Raw genomic sequence first — 25,977 nt, 5'->3', positions numbered from 1 at the left:
TCTGTCTGTAGTCCCAGCCTGCTTCAAAATGGCCACCGTCGTCCCTGTACCCAAATCCTCCACCATCTCCTCACTGAACGACTGGCGACCTGTAGCCCTGACCCCCATCGTGAGCAAATGCTTCGAGAAGCTGGTCAGGGACTTCATCTGCTCTGCACTACCCGACTCACTAGACCCTCTACAGTTCGCGTACCGCCACAACCGGTCCACTGATGATGCCATAGCCCTGACACTACACACTGCCCTGTCACACCTGGAGAAGAGAGACACGTATGTGAGGATGCTGTTTGTAGATTACAGCTCAGCATTCAATACCATCGTTCCCTCGAAGCTGGACAGGAAACTGCAGGATCTAGGACTGAGTAGCTCCCTCTGCAGCTGGATCCTTAGCTTCCTGTCTGACAGACGCCAAGTGGTCAGACTGGGCAGCATCACCTCATCCCCCATCACACTGAACACTGGTGCTCCACAGGGGTGTGTACTGAGCCCTCTCCTGTACTCACTCTACACCTACGACTGCACGGCCACTAACAACTCCAACATCATTGTGAAGTTTGCGGACGACACTACAGTGGTGGGTCTTATCACCAATGGTGATGAGATGGCTTACAGGGAGGAGGTCAGCGCCCTGACCCACTGGTGTCAAGACAACCATCTCACCCTCAACGTCGCAAAGACAAAGGAGTTGATAGTGGACTTCCGGAGGTGCAGAGAAGTACACACCCCCATCACCATCAACGGCGCTGCTGTGGAGAGAGTGAGCAGCTTCCGGTTCCTTGGTGTACATCTGGCTGAGGATCTTACGTGGTCAGTACACACAAACAAAACAGTGAAGAAGGCGCAGCAGCACCTCTTCTTTCTCAGGAGACTGAAAAGATTCGGCATGAGCCCCCACATCCTCAGGACCTTCTATCACTGTGCCATTGAGAGCATCCTCACTGGATGCATCACCACCTGGTATGGCAACAGCACCGCCTACAACTGCAAAGCTCTCCAGCGAGTAGTGCGGTGCTCTGAACGGATAATTGGAGGTGAGCTTCCCTCCCTCCAAGACATCTACAGGAAGCGCTGCCTGAGGAAAGCGGGGAGGATCATCAAGGACTCCAGTCACCTCAGCCATAAACTGTTCAGACTACTTCCATCAGGAAGGAGGTTCTGCAGCATCCGGTCCCGTACCAGCAGACTGAGAGACAGCTTCTTCCTCCAGGCCATCAGACTGCTGAACACGTCATAGACACCTCAGCTTCACTACTGGAACTTTAACATTATGCACTCCATACTGTACAGTAATGCCACTGTTTTGCACATGTCTCAACTTTGTATATTTTTATATATTGTATTTATTGTTTACTCTATTTAATTTGTAAAATATGTGTACACACACACACACACGTAGAAAAATATTTAGTATACACATCCAAAAATGCATATACTATTATATATTGTACATATATTTATTAGTTTCAGATGTAGCCATTCTTGTATTTTGCTTGTTTACATTATTGTATTTTGCACAACTCTGTTGCTTGTGAAGCTCGCACACAAGAATTTCACTCACATGTGCTGTACCAATGTACCTGCACATGTGATGTGACAATAAAAGTGATTTGATTTGATTTGATTTACATTTTCTGAATTAGCCTTGTGATATAAGTGTACAATGAGCGAGACTACAGAGGCACCCGAAAAACTGGCTAAGCTTTGAGCCACAGTAAACACGTCACTCATGAGACTCAGACATTTTATGCTTGAAAAAAGGATATAAATATGAGTCTGTTACTTGAGAAACATAAACCTATTTACTGTAAATGACAATAAATTGACCAATTTACATCTTAATGGAACGTGTTAGAGATATGGCATTATGACACCTTAAGTTCAAACGATAAGATGACCTGGATTAAACCTAAAACCAGAAGTGGAAATGCATTTTAGTTTACATCTGAAAAAATGTAAAAAACAAAAAACAATAATTTTTAAAAGGTAAAATATGTGTAAGCTGTCTAGATCTTTGATAGTCTAAAGGTCAAATTTAAGTAAACAATAATGCTTTTTACTGAGACTTGGTTGTCTTGGTGCATTTATAGTTAATGTTATGATGCCTTCATTTGCTGTCATGTACAAGATAATAATATACATTTTTGAAATTTTAGTTTGGTCTATTTTTATTTGGTGAACAAGAAACTCTTAATTTTGAAGTTCTTTTAAAATAAAATAAACCCAATATCCTGTTTCGTATTTTGGTGAGTTTAAATCCATATATGAGAGGATTCATAACTGGAGGGATGATGAGAAATTCAATAGTGATGAAGTTTTGGAGGCTTTGAGGTAAACGTGTAGAGCCAGATATCATGTACACTGGATCAAGAAAAAACAGGAAAGTCATCAAAGAGATCAGGTGGGGCACACAGGTCTGCATAAACATTAACCTGTCCTCTCTGGACCTCGCACATGTTTTAATAAGATATATGTAAGTCCAAATTATAAAAAGCCAATGACACAGATAAACAATAAGTGTTACATTTGCACTGATGTTTTTTCTAAAGGTGTCAACATCAGGACAAGCAAGTTTAATTATTAACCAGTTTAGATACAAGACTCTCTGAATGTTTATATCACACAACTTGAGTCTTGATGTTAGCAGGACATTGATGGAGAAAAGGCAGAAAGGTGTTAGCCTGGAGAAACACACCAGCTGAGAGAGCCTCCTTCCTAGTTAAGGCGAGGAAGGAATAGAAGAGAAGGGAGTTACTGTTAAAATACTATTATTGCATTGTTTTTTGTTGTTGTTTTTTTTTTTAATTTTATGCTATGGGATTGAAAAACTTCAAAAAAACAACAACAGCACAATTTTATGCTTGATATGCTAAACAAAACTTTAATTTTTAAAGTAGTAAATACTACAGTATGTCAAGCAATGGGGATATATGATCAGATTTCAAAAAGTACAGAATTATGGTGTCATTAATTAATGTACAGAGAGAAATTTACATATAAATTTAAAAACAAAAAAAAAGCCAAATAAAAGTAGGTAACAGTTCAATTACTATTACTATTTTTCCAAAATAATAATAAAAAAAAACACTATATAAATAAATAAATACTACTGAAAAAATACAGCCTAATAACACTGATCCTTATATTTATACATGTAACGTGTTTATAGGAAAAAAAGAAACATTAAGCATTGTTAACTGACCTTTGTGATAAACTGAGATGTAACACACAGGGATGCCTGCACTAACCAGCCCTTTACAACAGAATATTTCATACAATATTTTGTTTACTTTAAACCTAAAACACTTTGAAATAAACCTGTTTAATCAACTTGCACATATATCAGCTAATCTACCTTGAACATGAAGACACAGCAAGGCAAGGTAATGAAATGTCAATTTGTGATGATTTCTGAATGGTATATAGATGAATTTTACAACAGTACTTAAAAACTCATGCAGAATCCTTTTTAAAATGAAGTCAAAAAAATGAAAAAAAAAATGTTGTTTTCATTTAACGTTCGTGCTGGATTGAGCAAATATGACATATATAACAAATATATGTAATATTATGACAAATATAACAAAGAATATTAGTAAAATTAGTCTAGTCCAAATATATGTTTGCCTTAGACAAGGCAAACATGACTAAATGTTTCTGAATCAAGTGCCTTCAGAAAGACTTGTATTTATATTGCTGCATCTGTTTTGAATATTTTTGAATTCAAATCATTTCCCTTTCAAATAAATTAAACTCGAGATTCTGTTTCGTATTTTGGTGAGATTAAATCCATACATGAGAGGATACATAACTGGACGGATGATGAGAAATTCAAGAGTGATGAAGTTTTGGAGGCTTTGGGGTAAATCTCTGGAGACAAAGCGCAAGTACATCGAATCAAAAACCATTACAGTGAAATTTATGATCACAGAAGTCAGATGGGGCACACAGGTCTGCGTAAACTTTACTCTGTCCTCTCTGGACCTCACACATGTTTTAATAAGATATATGTAAGTCCAAATTATGAAAAGCCAATGAGACAGATAAACGACAAGTATCACATATGCACTTATGTTATTTGAAAAAGTGTCAGCTTCAGGACAAGCAAGTTTAACAATTAACCAGTTTAGACATAAGGCTCTCTGAATCTTTATACCACATAACTTGAGTCTTGCTGTAAGCACAACATTGATGGCAAAAATGCAGAAAGGTGTCAGCCAGGAGAAACACACCAGCTGTGAAAGCCTCCTCTTAGTCATGAAAGAGTGGTAGTGCAGAGGTCGACATATAGCCATATACCTGTCAAAGGCCATGACAGTTAAAATAGACAAATTACAGCACACAAATGAATACATGATAAAAGCTTGTAAAAGGCACCCTTCATAGGAGATTCTGTGAGAAGACGACAGTAAATCTGAAAGGAATTTGGGGTAGAAACCTGTGGTTCCATAAAGGGCATTAATGCAAAGGCTACTCAGGAAAATGTACATAGGTTCGTGGAGGCTTTCATCCAAGACAATGAGCAGCACAAGAGAAATATTGAAGAACAAAATCACACAGTAATACAGTAAAGTAACTGAGAAGAGGGGTACTGTGAAATTCATCGTCTCATTAAATCCTGACAGAATAAAACTTCTTTCATTAGACTGATTATCCATGATCAGAGGGCACATCTACCTTTTTAAAATAACAACATAACAGAGCACTGAGCTGCTGCTTCTGTACCTGACTAATGTCTGCTGTCCCTCTTCACCTCCCATTAATTATAGAATAAAATAAAATACTATATATACAGTACAATAAATAGAATAAAATATACAATAGGATAGAAATAGAATGCAAATGCTTTATACAACTGAGTAAAAATACAACTTTGTCAGAAAAAGAGTATTGCACTCAGAGTGTGTGAATGTGTGTGTTTGATCAGTTAAAGTCTTTGTTGTGGAGCCTGACAGCAGTGAGGAGGAAAGACCTGCGAAATCTCTCCGTCCCACACCGTGTGTGCCGCAGCCTGCCACTGAAGGAGCTGCTCAGTGCTGTCACAGTCTCCTGCATGGGGTGGGAGATGTTGTCCAACAGGGATGAGTGTATGTTTTTGTTCTGTGTCCTGTTTGTTTCTATATGTGTCTTTCTGGCTGCTGTTACAACCAAATTTCCCCTTGTGGGACAATTAAAGGATTATTCTATTCTAATGCTGTTTCTATCAAACTATTTTTCTCCTACAGTTACACAGAGGCCTGACAACAATATTATACATTCACATTATAATGCAGCCACCTAATGTTATCACATCATATCACAACTCCACACTGGGTTTCAGCCCCCAGCTGACTCTGGACCCCTGGAGGTTAAGAAGCCAGCTGAGGACTGCACCCGGCTGTTGCTGCCTGAGCAGAGTCAATGCTCTGTGCAGCTGCAGCCTGCTATGTGCCTGCCAGAGGCCCATGCGCCTGCTGGTCCTGTTCTGTGCCTGCCAGGGGCCCGTGTGCCTGCTGGTTCTGTTCTGTCCCTGCCAGGGGCCTGTGCACCTGCTGGTTCTGTTCTGTGCCTGCCAGGGGCCCGTGCACCTGCTGGTCCTGTTCTGTGCCTGCCAGGGGCCCGTGCACCTGCTGGTTCTGTTCTGTCCCTGCCAGGGGCCCGTGCGCCTGCTGGTTCTGTTCTGTCCCTGCCAGGGGCCCGTGCACCTGCTGGTTCTCTTCTGTGCCTGCCAGAGGTCCCTGTGCCCACTGGTCCTGAGACTGTTCTCGCTGGAGGGCCCGAGGAGCCCATCCAACCTCCTGCCTCGTCAGCTGGAGGGCCCGAGGAGCCCGTCCAGCCTCCTGCCTCGTCAGCTGGGGGGCCCGAGGAGCATCGTCAGCGTCGCCAGCTCCGGCTTCATCCTCCGCTTCAGCTGCTTCATCCTCGTCTGGCCCAGCCTCCGCTTCGCCTTCGTCTGGCCCAGCCTCCGCTTCAGCTGCTTCATCCTCGTCTGGCCCAGCCTCCGTGTCTTCGCCTTCGGCGTCGCCTGGTCCAGCCTCGTCTGGGTCTGTGGTTTATTGGCCGCCTTCCAGGCCACTGGTCGTGCGTCATCTCCGTCGTGGGCGGCCCCCAGACCCCCTTCGCCTGAATCGCCGCCGCTGCCTTCCGCTGCCTTCCGCTGCCTTCCGCTGCCTTCCGCACGGCCGGCCCCTGGACCCCTTTCGCCTGAGTCGCCACCGCTGCCTTCCGCACGGCCGGCCCCCGGATCGCCACCGCTGCCTTCCGCACGGCCGGCCCCCTGAACTGTTTCCACGTCGCCGCCGTTGCCGTCCGCACGGCCGGCCGCCTGAACTGTTCTTTTTTGGACTCCTCTTTTGTTTTGGGGCTTTCTTGTGCTTCGGTGTTTTGTTTCGAGCCCTCCTTCCTGGACCCCCGCTGCCCGCCCTGTTTGGGTTGTTTTCTGTTTTGGGCGGTTTTTGTGTTTTTCTTTCGTTTTCTTGTGTTGGGCTGTCTGGTGCCAGCCCTTGAGGGGGGGTACTGTCATGGTCCTGGGTCGGTGACCCAGCGCTTTTAGTTTATAATTATGATGATTATTATTGTTCGAGTTCTATGTGTTATATTCGGTCTGTCTGTCTATGGTGTCAACCCGTCTGTTTGCGAATCTGTCTGTTTAGTTCTGTGTCTTGTTTGGTTCCCTGTGTCTGAGTTTCCTGTCTTATTGTGAAGGTCTCTGTCTGATGTGAGTGTGTTCAGTTTACGTTTCCTCTGTCCCGTCAGCTCTGATTTCTCCCAGCTGTGTTGCCCTTCTGTCTCTCATCCCCTGATTACTGGTGTGTGTATTTAAGCCCTGTGTGTTCTCCTGCCTGTTGCCGGTTCGTCTGCGTTACGCCGTGTCAGTCTGCGTTACTCTGTGGTCCACGGTGTCCTGTCCCTCGTCCGTGTCTCTCTGCCTCTCACCCCATTCTGGTACCCTCTCAGGTTTGTCATTTAGCTTTCCCAGTTTAGGTCTTTAGTTTTGTCTTCCCTCTTGCCTGTTTTGTCATCTCACCACTGTGTAAATATAACATCACCAGCATTATCATCTACTGCCTGCGATTTGGGTCCTTTCTCCCGTCAATACCACATGGCTCGCCTCGACAGCCGTGACAGAATGTTTATATCACACAACTTGATGTTAGCAGGACATTGATGGAGAAAAAGCAGAAAGGTGTTAGCCTGGAGAAACACACCAGCTGAGAGAGCCTCCTTCCTAGTTAAGGCGAGGAAGGAGTAGAAGAGAAGGGAGTTACTGTTGAAATACTATTATTGCATTGTTTTTTGTTGGGGTTTTTTTTTATGCTATGGGATTGAAAAACTTCAAAAAACAACAACAGCACAATTTTATGCTTGATATGCTAAACAAAACTTTAATTCTTAAAGTAGTAAATACTACAGTATGTCAAGCAATGGGGATATATGATCAGATTTCAAAAAGTACAGAATTATGGTGTCATTAATTAATGTACAGAGAGAAATATACATATAAATTTAAAAACAAAAAAAATGCAAAATAAAAGTAGGTAACAGTTCAATTACTATTTTTCCAAAATAATAATAAAAAAACCTTTATATATATATAAATAAATACTACTGAAAAAATACAACCTAATAACACTGATCCTTATATTTATATATGGAACGTGTTTATAGGGAAAAAAAAAAAGAAACATTAAGCATTGTTAACTGACCTTTGTGATAAACTGAGATGTAACACACAGGGATTCCTGCACTAACCAGCCCTTTACAACAGAATATTTCATACAATATTTTGTTTACTTTAAACCTAAAACACTTTGAAATAAACCTGTTTAATCAACTTGCACATATATCAGCTAATATACCTTGAACATCAAGACACAGCAAGGCAAAGAAATGAAATGTCAATTTGTGATGATTTCTGAATGGTATATAGATGAATTTTACAACAGTACTTAAAAACTCATGCAGAATCCTTTTCAAATGAAATTCCTAGTCAAAAACATGAAAAAAATGTTGTTTTCATTTAATGTTCGTGCTGGATTGAGCAAATATGTCATATATGACAAATATGTGTCATATTATGACAAATATAACAAAGAATATTAGTAAAATTAGTCTAGTCCAAATATATGTTTGCCTTAGACAAGGCAAACATGACTAAATGTTTCTGAATCAAGTGCCTTCAGAAAGACTTGTATTTATATTGCTGCATCTGTTTTGAATATTTTTGAATTGTTTTAAATAAGGAAATCTAACCTTAATGGAAATCATTTCCCTTTCAAATAAATTAAACTCAAGATTCTGTTTCGTATTTTGGTGAGTTTAAATCCATACACGAGAGGATTCATAACTGGAGGGATGATGAGAAATTCAAGAGTGATGAAGTTTTGGAGGCTTTGGGGTAAATCTCTGGAGCCAAAGCGCAAGTACATCACATCAACAGCCATTACAATGGCATTTATGATCACAGAAGTCAGATGGGCCACACAGGTCTGCATAAACATTACTCTGTCCTCTCTGGACCTCACACATGTTTTAATAAGATATATGTAAGTCCAAATTATGAAAACATAATGAAAATAACAAATAGCAATTATCACATATGCACTGATGTTATTTGGAAAAGTGTCAGCTTCAGGACAAGCAAGTTTAAGAATTAACCGGGTTAGACATAAGGCTCTCTGAATGTTTATACCACATAACTTGAGTCTTGCTGTAAACAGGACATTAATGGAAAAAAGACAGAAAGGTGTCAGCCAGGAGAAACACACCAGCTGTGAAAGCCTCCTCTTAGTCATGAAAGAGTGGTAGTGCAGAGGTCGACATATTGCCAGATACCTGTCAAAGGCCATGACAGTTAAAATAGACAAATCACAAAAAGAAAATGAATACGCGATAAAAGCTTGTAAAAGGCACCCTTCATAGGAGATTCTGTGAGAAGACGACAGTAAATCTGAAAGGAATTTGGGGTAGAAACCTGTGGTTCCATAAAGTGCATTAATGCAAAGGCTACTCAGGAAAATGTACATAGGTTCATGGAGGCTTTCATCCAAGACAATGAGCAGCACAAGAGAAATATTGAAGAACAAAATCACACAGTAATACAGTAAAGTAACTGAGAAGAGGGGTACTGTGAAATTCATCGTCTCATTAAATCCTGACAGAATGAAACTTCTTTCATTAGACTGATTATCCATGATCAGAGGGCACATCTACCTTTTTAAAATAACAACATAACAGAGCACTGAGCTGCTGCGTCTGTACCTGACTAATGTCTGCTGTCCCTCTTCACCTCCCATTAATTATAGAATAAAATAAAATACTATATACAGTACAATAAATAGAATAAAATATACATTAGGGTAGAAATAGAATGCAAATGCTTTATACAACTGAGTAAAAATACAACTTTGTCAGAAAAAGAGTATTGCACTCAGAGTGTGTGGATGTGTGTGTTTGATCAGTTAAAGTCTTTGTTGTGGAGTCTGACAGCAGTGAGGAGGAAAGACCTGCAAAATCTCTCCGTCCCACACCGTGTGTGCCGCAGCCTGCCACTGAAGGAGCTGCTCAGTGCTGTCACAGTCTCCTGCATGGGGTGGGAGAGGTTGTCCAGCAGGGATGAGTGTATGTTTCTGTTCTGTGTCCTGTTTGTTTCTATATGTGTCTTTCTGGCTGCTGTTACAAGCAAATTTCCCCTTGTGGGACAATTAAAGGATTATTCTATTCTATTCTAATGCTGTTTCTATCAAACTATTTTTCTCCTACAGTTACACAGAGGCCTGACAACAATATCATACATTCACATTATAATGCAGCCACCTAATGTTATCACATCATATCACAACTCCACACTGTGTATCTAAGCCCTCAGTTCCCAGTCTTGTCATTCCGTCCATTCCTCATGTGTGTTTTCAGTTCAGTCCATCCAGTCAGCCAGCCAACCATTAATTTATTAATTCACTCACTCACTCCCTCACTCATTCATTCATTTATTCAATTGGTATAGTCAGTCCGTCTTCTCATGTTCTGTTCATCCTGGCTTCACAACAAACATCATCCACATCCTTCACCAGCCTGCGAGTCCTGTTTTTGAGTCCTCTCTTCCTTCCACACATTACATTGTGTCACATATATAGAGACTGTTTATACATAGGGCCCAGAATTCTGTGCTAACATGAACCTTGTACAATGTGTGGTGCCAACTCATAAACAAAAACACACTTGCTGTGTATATAGTACTGTCAGGCCTTTATTTTTTAACAGCAGCTCTGTGGAAAGAAGGTAGTTTTAAAGCAGCATGAATCTATAACCTACTAAGCAATCACTTCTTTCTTCCCCTGTCTTTGAATTAATTTGCAAACTGTGAAACTGATATTCTGTTAAATATAGACATCATCATGTCAGTTATATTTTCTGAATTAGCCTTGTGATATAAGTGTACAATGAGCGAGACTACAGAGGCACCCGAAAAACTGGCTAAACTTTGAGCCACAGTAAACACGTCACTCTTGAGACTCAAACATTTTATGCTTGAAAAAAGGATATAAATATGAGTCTGTTATTTGAGAAACATAAACCTATTTACTGTAAATGACAATAAATTTACCAATTTACATCTCAGTGGAACATGTTAGAGATATGGCATTATGACACCTTAAGTTCAAACGATAAGATGACCTGGATTAAAGCTAAAACCAGAAGTGGAAATGCATTTTAGTTTACATCTGAAAAAATGTAAAAAACAAAAAACAATAATGATAAATTTTTAAAAGGTAAAATATGTGTTAGCTGTCTTTAGATCTTTGATAGTCTAAAGGTCAAATTTAAGTAAACAATAATGCTTTTTACTGAGACTTGGTTGTCTTGGTGCATTTATAGTTAATGTTATGAGACCTTCATTTGCTGTCATGTACAAGAGAATAATGTACATTTTTGAAATTTTATTTTGCTCCATTTTTATTTGGTGAACAAGAAACTCTTAATTTTGAAGTTCTTTTAAAATAAAATAAACCCAATATCCTGTTTCGTATTTTGGTGAGTTTAAATCCATATATGAGAGGATTCATAACTGGAGGGATGATGAGAAATTCAATAGTGATGAAGTTTTGGAGGCTTTGAGGTAAACGTGTAGAGCCAAATATCATGTACACTGGATCAAGAAAAAACAGGAAAGTCATCAAAGAGATCAGGTGGGGCACACAGGTCTGCGTAAACTTTAACCTGTCCTCTCTGGACCTCACACATGTTTTAATAAGATATATGTAAGTCCAAATTATAAAAAGCCAATGACACAGATAAACAATAAGTGTTACATTTGCACTGATGTTTTTTCTAAAGGTGTCAACATCAGGACAAGCAAGTTTAATTATTAACCAGTTTAGATACAAGACTCTCTGAATGTGTCATGGTCCTGGGTCGGTGACCCAGCGCTTTTAGTTTATTATGATGATGATTATTGTTCGAGTTCTATGTGTTATATCCGGTCTGTGTCTCTGTCTGTCTATGGTGTCACCCCGTCTTTATGCGAATCTGTCTGTTTAGTTCTGTGTCTTGTTTGGTTCCCTGTGTCTGAGTTTCCTGTCTTATTGTGAAGGTCTCTGTCTGATGTGAGTGTGTTCAGTTTACGTTTCCTCTGTCCCGTCAGCTCTGATTTCTCCCAGCTGTGTTGCCCTTCTGTCTCTCATCCCCTGATTACTGGTGTGTGTATTTAAGCCCTGTGTGTTCTCCTGCCTGTTGCTGGTTCGTCTGCGTTACGCCGTGTCAGTCTGCGTTACTCTGTGGTCCATGGTGTCCTGTTCCTCGTCCGTGTCTCTCTGCCTCTCACCCCATTCTGGTACCCTCTCAGGTTTGTCATTTAGCTTTCCCAGTTTAGGTCTTTAGTTTTGTCTTCCCTCTTGCCTGTTTTGTCATCTCACCACTGTGTAAATATAACATCACCAGCATTATCATCTACTGCCTGCGATTTGGGTCCTTTCTCCCGTCAATACCACACGGCTCGCCTCGGCAGCCGTGACAGTACGAACCGGCCAAACATGGACCCAGCGGCATTCGCACCTTCCAAGGAGGTTCGGGAGGAATTAACCGATTCAGTTTCAAGATGGACTAATCTGTGGCTAGAGCATGAGGGGGAGGAACTTCGTCATGCTCTGGAGGCCCGACTACAGCGGCTAGTTTCCAATCACCCCTGGCTGCTGGATTCACTTCACCCACTCGTACAGGACTTCATCCTCAACACACTTCATCTTCACCCCCCAACTGCGACAGCTGACCTGCCTGGCTTACTGGAAGATCCTCTCCCCAGTCCACCAGAGGACTCTCAGCCGGACAAAATGCCGCCCGTTCAGTCGGCTTCTCCCTCCTTCCGGGCAAAACGGCGGTCACGCCGCCGTCATCCTTCGCTCGCCAAGCAAGCCCTCGGGGTCAGTGAGAGTGACTGTTTCATTTACATGCAGCCCCCCAGTGGCCAGCTCACACCAGCCCAGGCTTTTTACAAAGCACTGGGAATCATCCTCATTCCACCCAGCCTATCCACCCCACAGCAGGAGCAGCCACTTCAGAGCTGGCTCATATCACCGCCCGCTTCCCCTGCCGCTCTTGCCCCTTCTCCCAGGTGGAAGCGACGTCCACGCGGCCGTCAGTTACCGGCAGATTCTGTGAGTCAGGAACACAGTGTTTTTTCTGTTCCATCTGAGCTTGCATTCATGACCACTCTGTCAGTTGATCCTGAGTCTAGTAATTCAATGCCAGTCAACTCAGGTTTATTCAAATGTGAAAAGATTAATTCAGAAACGGTTAATTCTTTGTCAGATACTCCAAGGTCCGTTAACACATGCTCTGAGGATTTAAAGGACTGCTTTCATTCTGCCTCTTCCGAGTCCTGTGTTATACTAACCAGGACTTTTAATCCGGAATCTGAAAATAAAAAAGACTATCTACTAGAAGCTCGGTTAGCCGCCCGGCCAGAAGCTCAGTCGCCACCTCCACCACATTCAGCCTCACCACCCATAGCTCAGTTACAGTCACAGCCAGACTTACTGCAAACTATGTTGCAATCCCTAGCCCAGTCAGTAGCCCAGTTGGCAGAAGAATCATCAGCCTTATCATCCATTCAGTCTCTCACTCCACCACCATTGTCATCACAACCATTATGTCAGTCACTCTCAGTTCAGCCTCCTGTTCAGCAGCCACCAGCCCTGCATCCTGTGTCAGTTTCTCCACCTGTACAACAATACAAGTCAATTCAACCTGAAAAACACTGTTCTTCGCCCATCCATTCCAAGCAGAGAGACAAATCTAATAATGTCAACATTCCTCAAAGGCTGGCCAGTTCTGAGACTGAGATGCACTCCAGGGCCTCCATTGAGGCTGGGTTTCAGCCCCCAGCTGACTCTGGATCCCTGGAGGTTAAGAAGCCAGCTGAGGACTGCACCCGGCTGTTGCTGCCTGAGCAGAGTCAATGCTCTGTGCAGCTGCAGCCTGCTATGTGCCTGCCAGAGGCCCGTGCGCCTGCTGGTCCTGTTCTGTGCCTGCCAGGGGCCCGTGTGCCTGCTGGTTCTGTTCTGTCCCTGCCAGGGGCCCGTGCACCTGCTGGTCCTGTTCTGTGCCTGCCAGAGTCCCGTGCGCCTGCTGGTTCTGTTCTGTCCCTGCCAGGGGCCCGTGCACCTGCTGGTTCTGTTCTGTGCCAGCAAGAGGCCCGTGCGCCTGCTGGTCCTGTTCTGTGCCTGCCAGGGGCCCGTGCACCTGCTGGTTCTGTTCTGTCCCTGCCAGGGGCCCGTGCGCCTGCTGGTTCTGTTCTGTCCCTGCCAGGGGCCCGTGCACCTGCTGGTTCTCTTCTGTGCCTGCCAGAGGTCCCTGTGCCCACTGGTCCTGAGACTGTTCTCGCTGGAGGGCCCGAGGAGCCCATCCAACCTCCTGCCTCGTCAGCTGGAGGGCCCGAGGAGCCCATCCAACCTCCTGCCTCGTCAGCTGGAGGGCCCGAGGAGCCCGTCCAGCCTCCTGCCTCGTCAGCTGGGGGGCCCGAGGAGCATCGTCAGCGTCGCCAGCTCCGGCTTCATCCTCCGCTTCAGCTGCTTCATCCTCGTCTGGCCCAGCCTCCGCTTCGCCTTCGTCTGGCCCAGCCTCCGCTTCAGCTGCTTCATCCTCGTCTGGCCCAGCCTCCGTGTCTTCGCCTTCGGCGTCGCCTGGTCCAGCCTCGTCTGGGTCTGTGGTTTATTGGCCGCCTTCCAGGCCACTGGTCGGGCGTCATCTCCATCGTAGGCGGCCCCCAGACCCCCTTCGCCTGAATCGCCGCCGCTGCCTTCCGCTGCCTTCCGCTGCCTTCCGCTGCCTTCCGCTGCCTTCCGCACGGCCGGCCCCTGGACCCCTTTCGCCTGAGTCGCCGCCGCTGCCTTCCGCACGGCCGGCCCCCGGATCGCCGCCGCTGCCTTCCGCACAGACGGCCCCCTGAACTGTTTCCACGTCGCCGCCGTTGCCGTCCGCATGGCCGGCCCCCTGAACTGTTTCCACGTCGCCGCCGTTGCCGTCCGCACGGCCGGCCCCCTGAACTGTTCTTTTTTGGACTCCTCTTTTGTTTTGGGACTTTCTTGTGCTTCGGTTTTTTGTTTCGAGCCCTCCTTCCTGGACCCCCGCTGCCCGCCCTGTTCGGGTTGTTTTCTGTTTTGGGCGGTTTTTGTGTTTTTCTTTCGTTTTCTTGTGTTGGGCTGTCTGGTGCCAGCCCTTGAGGGGGGGTACTGTCATGGTCCTGGGTCGGTGACCCAGCGCTTTTAGTTTATTATTATGATGATTATTATTGTTCGAGTTCTATGTGTTATATTCGGTCTGTCTGTCTATGGTGTCACCCCGTCTTTATGCGAATCTGTCTGTTTAGTTCTGTGTCTTGTTTGGTTCCCTGTGTCTGAGTTTCCTGTCTTATTGTGAAGGTCTCTGTCTGATGTGAGTGTGTTCAGTTTACGTTTCCTCTGTCCCGTCAGCTCTGATTTCTCCCAGCTGTGTTGCCCTTCTGTCTCTCATCCCCTGATTACTGGTGTGTGTATTTAAGCCCTGTGTGTTCTCCTGCCTGTTGCCGGTTCGTCTGCGTTACGCCGTGTCAGTCTGCGTTCCTGTCCCTTGTCAGTGTCTCTCTGCCTCTCACCCCATTCTGGTACCCTCTCAGGTTTGTCATTTAGCTTTCCCAGTTTAGGTCTTTAGTTTTGTCTTCCCTCTTGCCTGTTTTGTCATCTCACCACTGTGTAAATATAACATCACCAGCATTATCATCTACTGCCTGCGATTTGGGTCCTTTCTCCCGTCAATACCACATGGCTCGCCTCGACAGCCGTGACAGAATGTTTATATCACACAACTTGATGTTAGCAGGACATTGATGGAGAAAAAGCAGAAAGGTGTTAGCCTGGAGAAACACACCAGCTGAGAGAGCCTCCTTCCTAGTTAAGGCGAGGAAGGAGTAGAAGAGAAGGGAGTTACTGTTGAAATACTATTATTGCATTGTTTTTTGTTGGGGTTTTTTTTATGCTATGGGATTGAAAAACTTCAAAAAACAACAACAGCACAATTTTATGCTTGATATGCTAAACAAAACTTTAATTTTTAAAGTAGTAAATACTACAGTATGTCAAGCAATGGGGATATATGATCAGATTTCAAAAAGTACAGAATTATGGTGTCATTAATTAATGTACAGAGAGAAATTTACATATAAATTTAAAAACAAAAAAAATGCAAAATAAAAGTAGGTAACAGTTCAATTACTATTTTTCCAAAATAATAATAAAAAAAACCTTTATATATAAATAAATAAATACTACTGAAAAAATACAACCTAATAACACTGATCCTTATATTTATATATGGAACGTGTTTATAGGAAAAAAAAAAAAGAAACATTAAGCGTTGTTAACTAACCTTTGTGATAAACTGAGATGTAACACACAGGGATTCCTGCACTAACCAGCCCTTTACAACAGAATATTTCATACAATATTTTGTTTACTTTAAACCTAAAACACTTTGAAATAAACCTGTTTAATCAACTTGCACATATATCAGCTAATATACCTTGAACATCAAGACACAGCAAGGCAAAGAAATGAAATGTCAATTTGTGATGATTTCTGAATGGTATATAGATGAATTTTACAACAGTACTTAAAAACTCATGCAGAATCCTTTTCAAATGAAATTCCTAGTCAAAAACATGAAAAAAATGTTGTTTTCATTTAATGTTCGTGCTGGATTGAGCAAATATGACACATGACAAATTTATGTCATATTATGATAAATATAACAAAGAATATTAGTAAAATTAGTCTAGTCCAAATATATGTTTGCCTTAGACAAGGCAAACATGACTAAATGTTTCTGAATCATGTGTCTTCAGAAAGACTTGTATTTATATTGCTGCATCTGTTTTGAATATTTTTGAATTATTTTAAATAAGGAAATCTAACCTTAATGGAAATCATTTCCCTTTCAAATAAATTAAACTCAAGATTCTGTTTCGTATTTTGCTGAGTTTAAATCCATACATGAGAGGATTCATAACTGGAGGGATGATGAGAAATTCAAGAGTGATGAAGTTTTGGAGGCTTTGGGGTAAATCTCTGGAGCCAAAGCGCAAGTACATCCAATCAACAGCCATTACAGTGACATTTATGATCACAGAAGTCAGATGGGCCACACAGGTCTGCATAAACATTACTCTGTCCTCTCTGGACCTCACACATGTTTTAATAAGATATATGTAAGTCCAAATTATGAAAACATAATGAAAATAACAAATGGCAATTATCACATATGCACTGATGTTATTTGGAAAAGTGTCAGCTTCAGGACAAGCAAGTTTAAAAATTAACCAGTTTAGACATAAGGCTCTCTGAATGTTTATACCACATAACTTGAGTCTTGCTGTAAGCAGGACATTAATGGAAAAAAGACAGAAAGGTGTCAGCCAGGAGAAACACACCAGCTGTGAAAGCCTCCTCTTAGTCATGAAAGAGTAGTAGTGCAGAGGTCGACATATAGCCAGATACCTGTCAAAGGCCATGACAGTTAAAATAGACAAATCACAAAAAGAAAATGAATACGCGATAAAAGCTTGTAAAAGGCACCCTTCATAGGAGATTCTGTGAGAAGACGACAGTAAATCTGAAAGGAATTTGGGGTAGAAACCTGTGGTTCCATAAAGTGCATTAATGCAAAGGCTACTCAGGAAAATGTACATAGGTTCATGGAGGCTTTCATCCAAGACAATGAGCAGCACAAGAGAAATATTGAAGAACAAAATCACACAGTAATACAGTAAAGTAACTGAGAAGAGGGGTACTGTGAAATTCATCGTCTCATTAAATCCTGACAGAATAAAACTTCTTTCATTAGACTGATTATCCATGATCAGAGGGCACATCTACCTTTTTAAAATAACAACATAACAGAGCACTGAGCTGCTGCGTCTGTACCTGACTAATGTCTGCTGTCCCTCTTCACCTCCCATTAATTATAGAATAAAATAAAATACTATATACAGTACAATAAATAGAATAAAATATACAATAGGATAGAAATAGAATGCAAATGCTTTATACAACTGAGTAAAAATACAACTTTGTCAGAAAAAGAGTATTGCACTCAGAGTGTGTGGATGTGTGTGTTTGATCAGTTAAAGTCTTTGTTGTGGAGTCTGACAGCAGTGAGGAGGAAAGACCTGCGAAATCTCTCCGTCCCACACCGTGTGTGCCGCAGCCTGCCACTGAAGGAGCTGCTCAGTGCTGTCACAGTCTCCTGCATGGGGTGGGAGATGTTGTCCAGCAGGGATGAGTGTATGTTTTTGTTCTGTGTCCTGTTTGTTTCTATATGTGTCTTTCTGGCTGCTGTTACAAGCAAATTTCCCCTTGTGGGACAATTAAAGGATTATTCTATTCTAATGCTGTTTCTATCAAACTATTTTTCTCCTACAGTTACACAGAGGCCTGACAACAATATTATACATTCACATTATAATGCAGCAACCTAATGTTATCACATCATATCACAACTCCACACTGTGTATCTAAGCCCTCAGTTCCCAGTCTTGTCATTCCGTCCATTCCTCATGTGTGTTTTCAGTTCAGTCCATCCAGTCAGCCAGCCAACCATTAATTTATTAATTCACTCACTCCCTCACTCATTCATTCATTTATTCAGTTGGTATAGTCAGTCCGTCTTCTCATGTTCTGTTCATCCTGGCTTCACAACAAACATCATCCACATCCTTCACCAGCCTGCGAGTCCTGTGTTTGAGTCCTCTCTTCCTTCCACACATCACATTGTGTCACATACAGTGGGGCAAAAAAGTATTTAGTCAGCCACCGATTGTGCAAGTTCCCCCACTTAAAATGATGACAGAGGTCAGTAATTTGCACCAGAGGTACACTTCAACTGTGAGAGACAGAATGTGAAAAAAAATCCATGAATTCACATGGTAGGATTTGTAAAGAATTTATTCGTAAATTAGGGTGGAAAATAAGTATTTGGTCACCTCAAACAAGGAAAATCTCTGGCTCTCACAGACCTGTAACGTCTTCTGTAAGAAGCTTTTCTGTCCCCCACTTGTTACCTGTATGAATGGCACCTGTTTGAACCCATCATCTGAATAAAAGACACCTGTCCACAGCCTCAAACAGTCAGACTCCAAACTCCGCCATGGCCAAGACCAAAGAGCTTTCGAAGGACACCAGGAAAAGTATTGTAGACCTGCACCAGACTGGGAAGAGTGAATCTACAATAGGCAAGCAGCTTGGTGTGAAAAAATCAACCGTGGGAGCAATCATCAGAAAATGGAAGACATACAAGACCACTGATAATCTCCCTCGATCTGGGGCTCCACGCAAGATTTCATCCCGTGGGGTCAAAATGATCATGAGAACGGTGAGCAAAGATCCCAGAACCACACGGGGGGACCTGATGAATGACCTGCAGAGAGCTGGGACCAAAGTAACAAAGGTCACCATCAGTAACACACTACAACGGCAGGGAATCAAATCCCGCAGTGCCAGACGTGTCCCGCTGCTGAAGCCAGTGCATGTCCAGGCCCGTCTGACGTTTGCCAGAGAGCACATGGATGATACAGCAGAGGATTGGGAGAATGTCATGTGGTCAGATGAAACCAAAGTAGAACTTTTTGGTATAAACTCAACTCGTCATGTTTGGAGGAAGAAGAATACTGAGTTGCATCCCAAGAACACCATACCTACTGTGAAGCATGGGGGTGGAAACATCATGCTATGGGGCTGTTTTTCTGCCAAGGGGACAGGACGACTGATCCGTGTTAAGGACAGAATGAATGGGGCCATGTATCATGAGATTTTGAGCCAAAACCTCCTTCCATCAGTGAGAACTTTGAAGATGAAACGAAGCTGGGTCTTCCAACATGACAATGATCCAAAACACACCGCCCGAGCAACAAAGGAGTGGCTCCGTAAGAAGCATTTGAAAGTCCTGGAGTGGCCTAGCCAGTCTCCAGACCTCAACCCCATAGAAAATCTGTGGCGGGAGTTGAAAGTCCGTGTTGCTCGGCGACAGCCCCAAAACATCACTGCTCTCGAGAAGATCTGCATGGAGGAATGGGCCAAAATACCAGCTACTGTGTGTGCAAACCTGGTAAAGACCTATAGTAAACGTTTGACCTCTGTTATTGCCAACAAAGGTTATGTTACAAAGTATTGAGTTGTTGTTGTTGTTGTTTTGTTATTGACCAAATACTTATTTTCCACCCTGATTTACGAATAAATTCTTTACAAATCCTACCATGTGAATTCATGGATTTTTTTTTCACATTCTGTCTCTCACAATTGAAGTGTACCTCTGGTGCAAATTACTGACCTCTATCATCATTTAGGTGGGGGAACTTGCACAATCGGTGACTGACTAAATACTTTTTTGCCCCACTGTATATAGAGACTGTTTATACATAGGGCCCAGAATTCTGTGCTAACATGAACCTTGTACAATGTGTGGTGCCAACTCATAAACAAAAACACACTTGCTGTGTATATAGTACTGTCAGGCCTTTATTTTTTAACAGCAGCTCTGTGGAAAGAAGGTAGTTTTAAAGCAGCATGAATCTATAACCTACTAAGCAATCACTTCTTTCTTCCCCTGTCTTTGAATTAATTTGCAAACTGTGAAACTGATATTCTGTTAAATATAGACATCATCATGTCAGTTATATTTTCTGAATTAGCCTTGTGATATAAGTGTACAATGAGCGAGACTACAGAGGCACCCGAAAAACTGGCTAAACTTTGAGCCACAGTAAACATGTCACTCATGAGACTCAAACATTTTATGCTTGAAAAAAGGATATAAATATGAGTCTGTTATTTGAGAAACATAAACCTATTTACTAGGGGTGCAACGACACACAAAATTCACTATTCGGTTCGGTTCGATACTTTGGTGTCACGGTTCGATATTTTTTCGATACAAAAAAAATGTTCATGCCTTTTTAATTTGTCATTTATTAAAATTATAAATATATATTTTAACTCAAAAGTACAGTTTTTAAATTTAACCCTAACCCTTGTGCGTGTTTTTTATTTTGACAGCGAATACGCACCTGCCGACCACTTATGTGCAGCCCTGGTTATTTAGCTCGTCATATTGCAGCCACAGAAATTCTTTTGTCCATGAAACCATAAAGCTGCACTTTCTTTTTGCCTTATAGTCTGATTTGTCATAACTTCTCCGTTTTGTGGTAAGCTTTTCTTTGGCTGTCACTTCTTCACCCTGACCTGTCTTATTTGGCTCAGCAGAACTGAAATATATATCCTGTTGCTTTTACACACGCACTCACATAAGCTCAGCGATGCTCTGCGCGATCAACCTCTCACATGTTTAAGCTGCGGGAGATTTCACTTGTCATGTTTGCATAGTAAGCTAACAATTAATAAGACGATGTCATAGGAATTGGTGCACAAATTATCATCACTCACAGATCAGTGCTGTCGCTCTCGCGATTGCAAAGTGAAAGCAAAAAAACAAGCGCAAATTCAAACGCGATTTCAATATGTCACATATTGACAGTGGCTCACCGATGCCAATGACATAATTACCCAGCTACATTTCCGAAAGAATGCAAAAGCATTGACATATATTTTTCCTTCCTACGATAGCCCGACGGGCAGGGCAGAGATAGATTTTGGTACCCCGACTGAAAAAATCGCTAGCTCCGGGACGTCGGGCTAGCGATATTGCGAGCCCTGTATCTGATTGAGGAATCACTCATCTTTGGAAAAGAGAGTTTATTACAGAGAAATGTCTCTTTCCAAAATAAAAGCTATACTATACGCTTCTTCTGGGCTATATTCTCAGCAGCATAAGGAGAATCCTGTGCTAACAGCTGTCTAAATGACTCGGCTAAAGTTAGTAGCATGCTTGCTTGTTTCTTTTCTGCTTCCACTTGTCTTTGCACTAGGATGATGTCGGCGTAAATGTGCAGTCATATTCGTTGTGTTCCCACTAGTGCTTTCAGGTTAATCTAGTTGAAATGACCTTAACGCCACAACACGGCAAATCTCCGTTAACGAGCTACCGCCGATCGCCCCGTGCATGGGGCTAGACGGCCAACACGTTAACGAGCTAACTGCGCTAACACACTAGTTCCCACCCATGTAATTGAGCATTGCATGGCACATCCAACATACTGTTTTACTTTAGTCCATGACTCGCTTACCTTCAGGGTCATACGTCACATGAAAAATAATTCCAAACGCCAGATCTGAATGAGGGTGGGGGAGGTCCATGTTGTAAGGAGAGCTTAACTTCTGTCTCGCTAGCTTGCCCTGCGCTCTTCCTTCTGACGACGCTGTCTGTGTTGAGCGCTCAGTGAATCTGCGTTCGACTACTCCGCCTAGGCTGCACTGTTGACCCTAGGCGGAGTAGTCGAACGCAGATTCACTGAGCGCTCAACACAGACAGCATTGTCAGAAGGAAAGTTGATAAAATAAATTAAAAATTTTGTATTGTTCGATACATATGCGTACCGAACCGAAACCACTGTATCGAACGGTTCAATATCGATACGAATATCGTTGCACCCCTACTATTTACTGTAAATGACAATAAATTGACCAATTTACATCTCAGTGGAACATGTTAGAGATATGGCATTATGACACCTTAAGTTCAAACGATAAGATGACCTGGATTAAACCTAAAACCAGAAGTGGAAATGCATTTTAGTTTACATCTGAAAAAATGTAAAAAACAAAAAACAATAATAATAAATTTTTAAAAGGTAAAATATGTGTTAGTTGTCTTTAGATCTTTGATAGTCTAAAGGTCAAATTTAAGTAAACAATAATGCTTTTTACTGAGACTTGGTTGTCTTGGTGCATTTATAGTTAATGTTATGAGGCCTTCATTTGCTGTCATGTACAAGAGAATAATGTACATTTTTTGAAATTTTATTTTGCTCCATTTTTATTTGGTGAACAAGAAACTCTTAATTTTGAAGTTCTTTTAAAATAAAATAAACCCAATATCCTGTTTCGTATTTTGGTGAGTTTAAATCCATATATGAGAGGATTCATAACTGGAGGGATGATGAGAAATTCAATAGTGATGAAGTTTTGGAGGCTTTGAGGTAAACGTGTAGAGCCAGATATCATGTACACTGGATCAAGAAAAAACAGGAAAGTCATCAAAGAGATCAGGTGGGGCACACAGGTCTGCGTAAACTTTAACATGTCCTCTCTGGACCTCACACATGTTTTAATAAGATATATGTAAGTCCAAATTATAAAAAGCCAATGACACAGAGGGGTACTGTGAAATTCATCGTCTCATTAAATCCTGACAGAATGAAACTTCTTTCATTAGACTGATTATCCATGATCAGAGGGCACATCTACTTTTTTAAAATAACAACATAACAGAGCACTGAGCTGCTGCGTCTGTACCTGACTAATGTCTGCTGTCCCTCTTCACCTCCCATTAATTATAGAATAAAATAAAATACTATATACAGTACAATAAATAGAATAAAATATACATTAGGATAGAAATAGAATGCAAATGCTTTATACAACTGAGTAAAAATACAACTTTGTCAGAAAAAGAGTATTGCACTCAGAGTGTGTGGATGTGTATGTTTGATCAGTTAAAGTCTTTGTTGTGGAGTCTGACAGCAGTGAGGAGGAAAGACCTGCAAAATCTCTCCGTCCCACACCGTGTGTGCCGCAGCCTGCCACTGAAGGAGCTGCTCAGTGCTGTCACAGTCTCCTGCATGGGGTGGGAGAGGTTGTCCAGCAGGGATGAGTGTATGTTTCTGTTCTGTGTCCTGTTTGTTTCTATATGTGTCTTTCTGGCTGCTGTTACAAGCAAATTTCCCCTTGTGGGACAATTAAAGGATTATTCTATTCTAATGCTGTTTCTATCAAACTATTTTTCTCCTACAGTTACACAGAGGCCTGACAACAATATTATACATTCACATTATAATGCAGCCACCTAATGTTATCACATCATATCACAACTCCACACTGTGTATCTAAGCCCTCAGTTCCCAGTCTTGTCATTCCGTCCATTCCTCATGTGTGTTTTCAGTTCAGTCCATCCAGTCAGCCAGCAAACCATTAATTTATTAATTCACTCACTCACTCCCTCACTCATTCATTCATTTATTCAATTGGTATAGTCAGTCCGTCTTCTCATGTTCTGTTCATCCTGGCTTCACAACAAACATCATCCACATCCTTCACCAGCCTGCGAGTCCTGTGTTTGAGTCCTCTCTTCCTTCCACACATTACATTGTGTCACATATATAGAGACTGTTTATACATAGGGCCCAGAATTCTGTACTAACATGAACCTTGTACAATGTGTGGTGCCAACTCATAAACAAAAACACACTTGCTGTATATATAGTACTGTCAGGCCTTTATTTTTTAACAGCAGCTCTGTGGAAAGAAGGTAGTTTTAAAGCAGCATGAATCTATAACCTACTAAGCAATCACTTCTTTCTTCCCCTGTCTTTGAATTAATTTGCAAACTGTGAAACTGATATTCTGTTAAATATAGACATCATCATGTCAGTTATATTTTCTGAATTAGCCTTGTGATATAAGTGTACAATGAGCGAGACTACAGAGGCACCCGAAAAACTGGCTAAACTTTGAGCCACAGTAAACACGTCACTCTTGAGACTCAAACATTTTATGCTTGAAAAAAGGATATAAATATGAGTCTGTTATTTGAGAAACATAAACCTATTTACTGTAAATGACAATAAATTGACCAATTTACATCTCAATGGAACGTGTTAGAGATATGGCATTATGACACCTCAAGTTCAAACGATAAGATGACCTGGATTAAACCTAAAACCAGAAGTGGAAATGCATTTTAGTTTACATCTGAAAAAATGTAAAAAACAAGAAACAATAATAATAAATTTTTAAAAGGTAAAATATGTGTTAGTTGTCTTTAGATCTTTGATAGTCTAAAGGTCAAATTTAAGTAAACAATAATGCTTTTTACTGAGACTTGGTTGTCTTGGTGCATTTATAGTTAATGTTATGAGGCCTTCATTTGCTGTCATGTACAAGAGAATAATGTACATTTTTGAAATTTTATTTTGCTCTATTTTTATTTGGTGAACAAAAAACTCTTAATTTTGAAGTTCTTTTAAAATAAAATAAACCCAATATCCTGTTTCGTATTTTGGTGAGTTTAAATCCATATATGAGAGGATTCATAACTGGAGGGATGATGAGAAATTCAATAGTGATGAAGTTTTGGAGGCTTTGAGGTAAACGTGTAGAGCCAGATATCATGTACACTGGATCAAGAAAAAACAGGAAAGTCATCAAAGAGATCAGGTGGGGCACACAGGTCTGCGTAAACTTTAACCTGTCCTCTCTGGACCTCGCACATGTTTTAATAAGATATATGTAAATCCAAATTATAAAAAGCCAATGACACAGATAAACAATAAGTGTTACATTTGCACTGATGTTTTTTCTAAAGATGTCAACATCAGGACAAGCAAGTTTAATTATTAACCAGTTTAGATACAAGACTCTCTGAATGTTTATATCACACAACTTGAGTCTTGATGTTAGCAGGACATTGATGGAGAAAAGGCAGAAAAGGTGTTAGCCTGGAGAAACACACCAGCTGAGAGAGCCTCCTTCCTAGTTAAGGCGAGGAAGGAGTAGAAGAGAAGGGAGTTACTGTTAAAATACTTTTGTTTTTTTTTGTTTTTTTATTTTATGCTATGGGATTGAAAAACTTCAAAAAACAAAAGCACAATTTTATGCTTGATATGCTAAACAAAACTTTAATTTTTAAAGTAGTAAATACTACAGTATGTCAAGCAATGGGGATATATGATCAGATTTAAAAAATTCAGAATTATGGTGTCATTAATTAATGTACAGAGAGAAATTTACATATAAATTTAAAAACAAAAAAAATGCCAAATAAAAGTAGGTAACAGTTCAATTACTATTACTATTTTTCCAAAATAATAATAATAAAAACCCTATATAAATACATAAATACTACTGAAAAAATACAACCTAATAACACTGATCCTTATATTTATACATGTAACGTGTTTATTGAAAAAAAGAAACATTAAGCATTGTTAACTGACCTTTGTGATAAACTGAGATGTAACACACAGGGATGCCTGCACTAACCAGCCCTTTACAACAGAATATTTCATACAATATTTTGTTTACTTTAAACCTAAAACACTTTGAAATAAACCTGTTTAATCAACTTGCACATATATCAGCTAATATACCTTGAACATCAAGACACAGCAAGGCAAAGAAATGAAAAGTCAATTTGTGATGATTTCTGAATGGTATATAGATGAATTTTACAACAGTACTTAAAAACTCATGCAGAATCCTTTTTCCTTAGACAAGGCAAACATGACTAAATGTTTCTGAATCAAGTGCCTTCAGAAAGACTTGTATTTATATTGCTGCATCTGTTTTGAATATTTTTGAATTCAAA

The 25,977-nt window shown here is 41.3% G+C and overlaps 2 protein-coding genes across 2 annotated transcripts; both read right to left on the bottom strand.

Annotated features, from left to right (window-relative positions):
* Positions 1 to 3,725: 3,725 nt before the first annotated feature.
* On the bottom strand, positions 3,726 to 4,487 carry LOC112436131 (olfactory receptor 4B13-like). The gene has a single exon (XM_076874708.1). It carries the CDS (start codon positions 4,485 to 4,487, stop codon positions 3,726 to 3,728), a length of 762 nt encoding a protein of 253 aa, XP_076730823.1.
* An 11,942-nt stretch (positions 4,488 to 16,429) lies between these two features.
* LOC106676930 (olfactory receptor 4B13-like) lies at positions 16,430 to 17,191 on the bottom strand. Its single transcript, XM_024805379.2, has one exon. The coding sequence runs from the start codon at positions 17,189 to 17,191 to the stop codon at positions 16,430 to 16,432; it is 762 nt and encodes a 253-aa protein (XP_024661147.2).
* Positions 17,192 to 25,977: the final 8,786 nt, after the last annotated feature.

This window comes from Maylandia zebra, linkage group LG16 (genome assembly GCF_041146795.1).
Source record: "Maylandia zebra isolate NMK-2024a linkage group LG16, Mzebra_GT3a, whole genome shotgun sequence".
Classification (NCBI taxonomy): Eukaryota; Metazoa; Chordata; class Actinopteri; order Cichliformes; family Cichlidae; genus Maylandia; species Maylandia zebra.
This window is presented reverse-complemented; position numbering and strand designations above follow the sequence as displayed.

Bases quoted from the DNA above. Each gene is read 5' to 3' on its own strand.
- LOC112436131 (XM_076874708.1), bottom strand. From the start codon at position 4,487: ATGTACATTTTCCTGAGTAGCCTTTGCATTAATGCCCTTTATGGAACC.
- LOC106676930 (XM_024805379.2), bottom strand. From the start codon at position 17,191: ATGTACATTTTCCTGAGTAGCCTTTGCATTAATGCACTTTATGGAACC.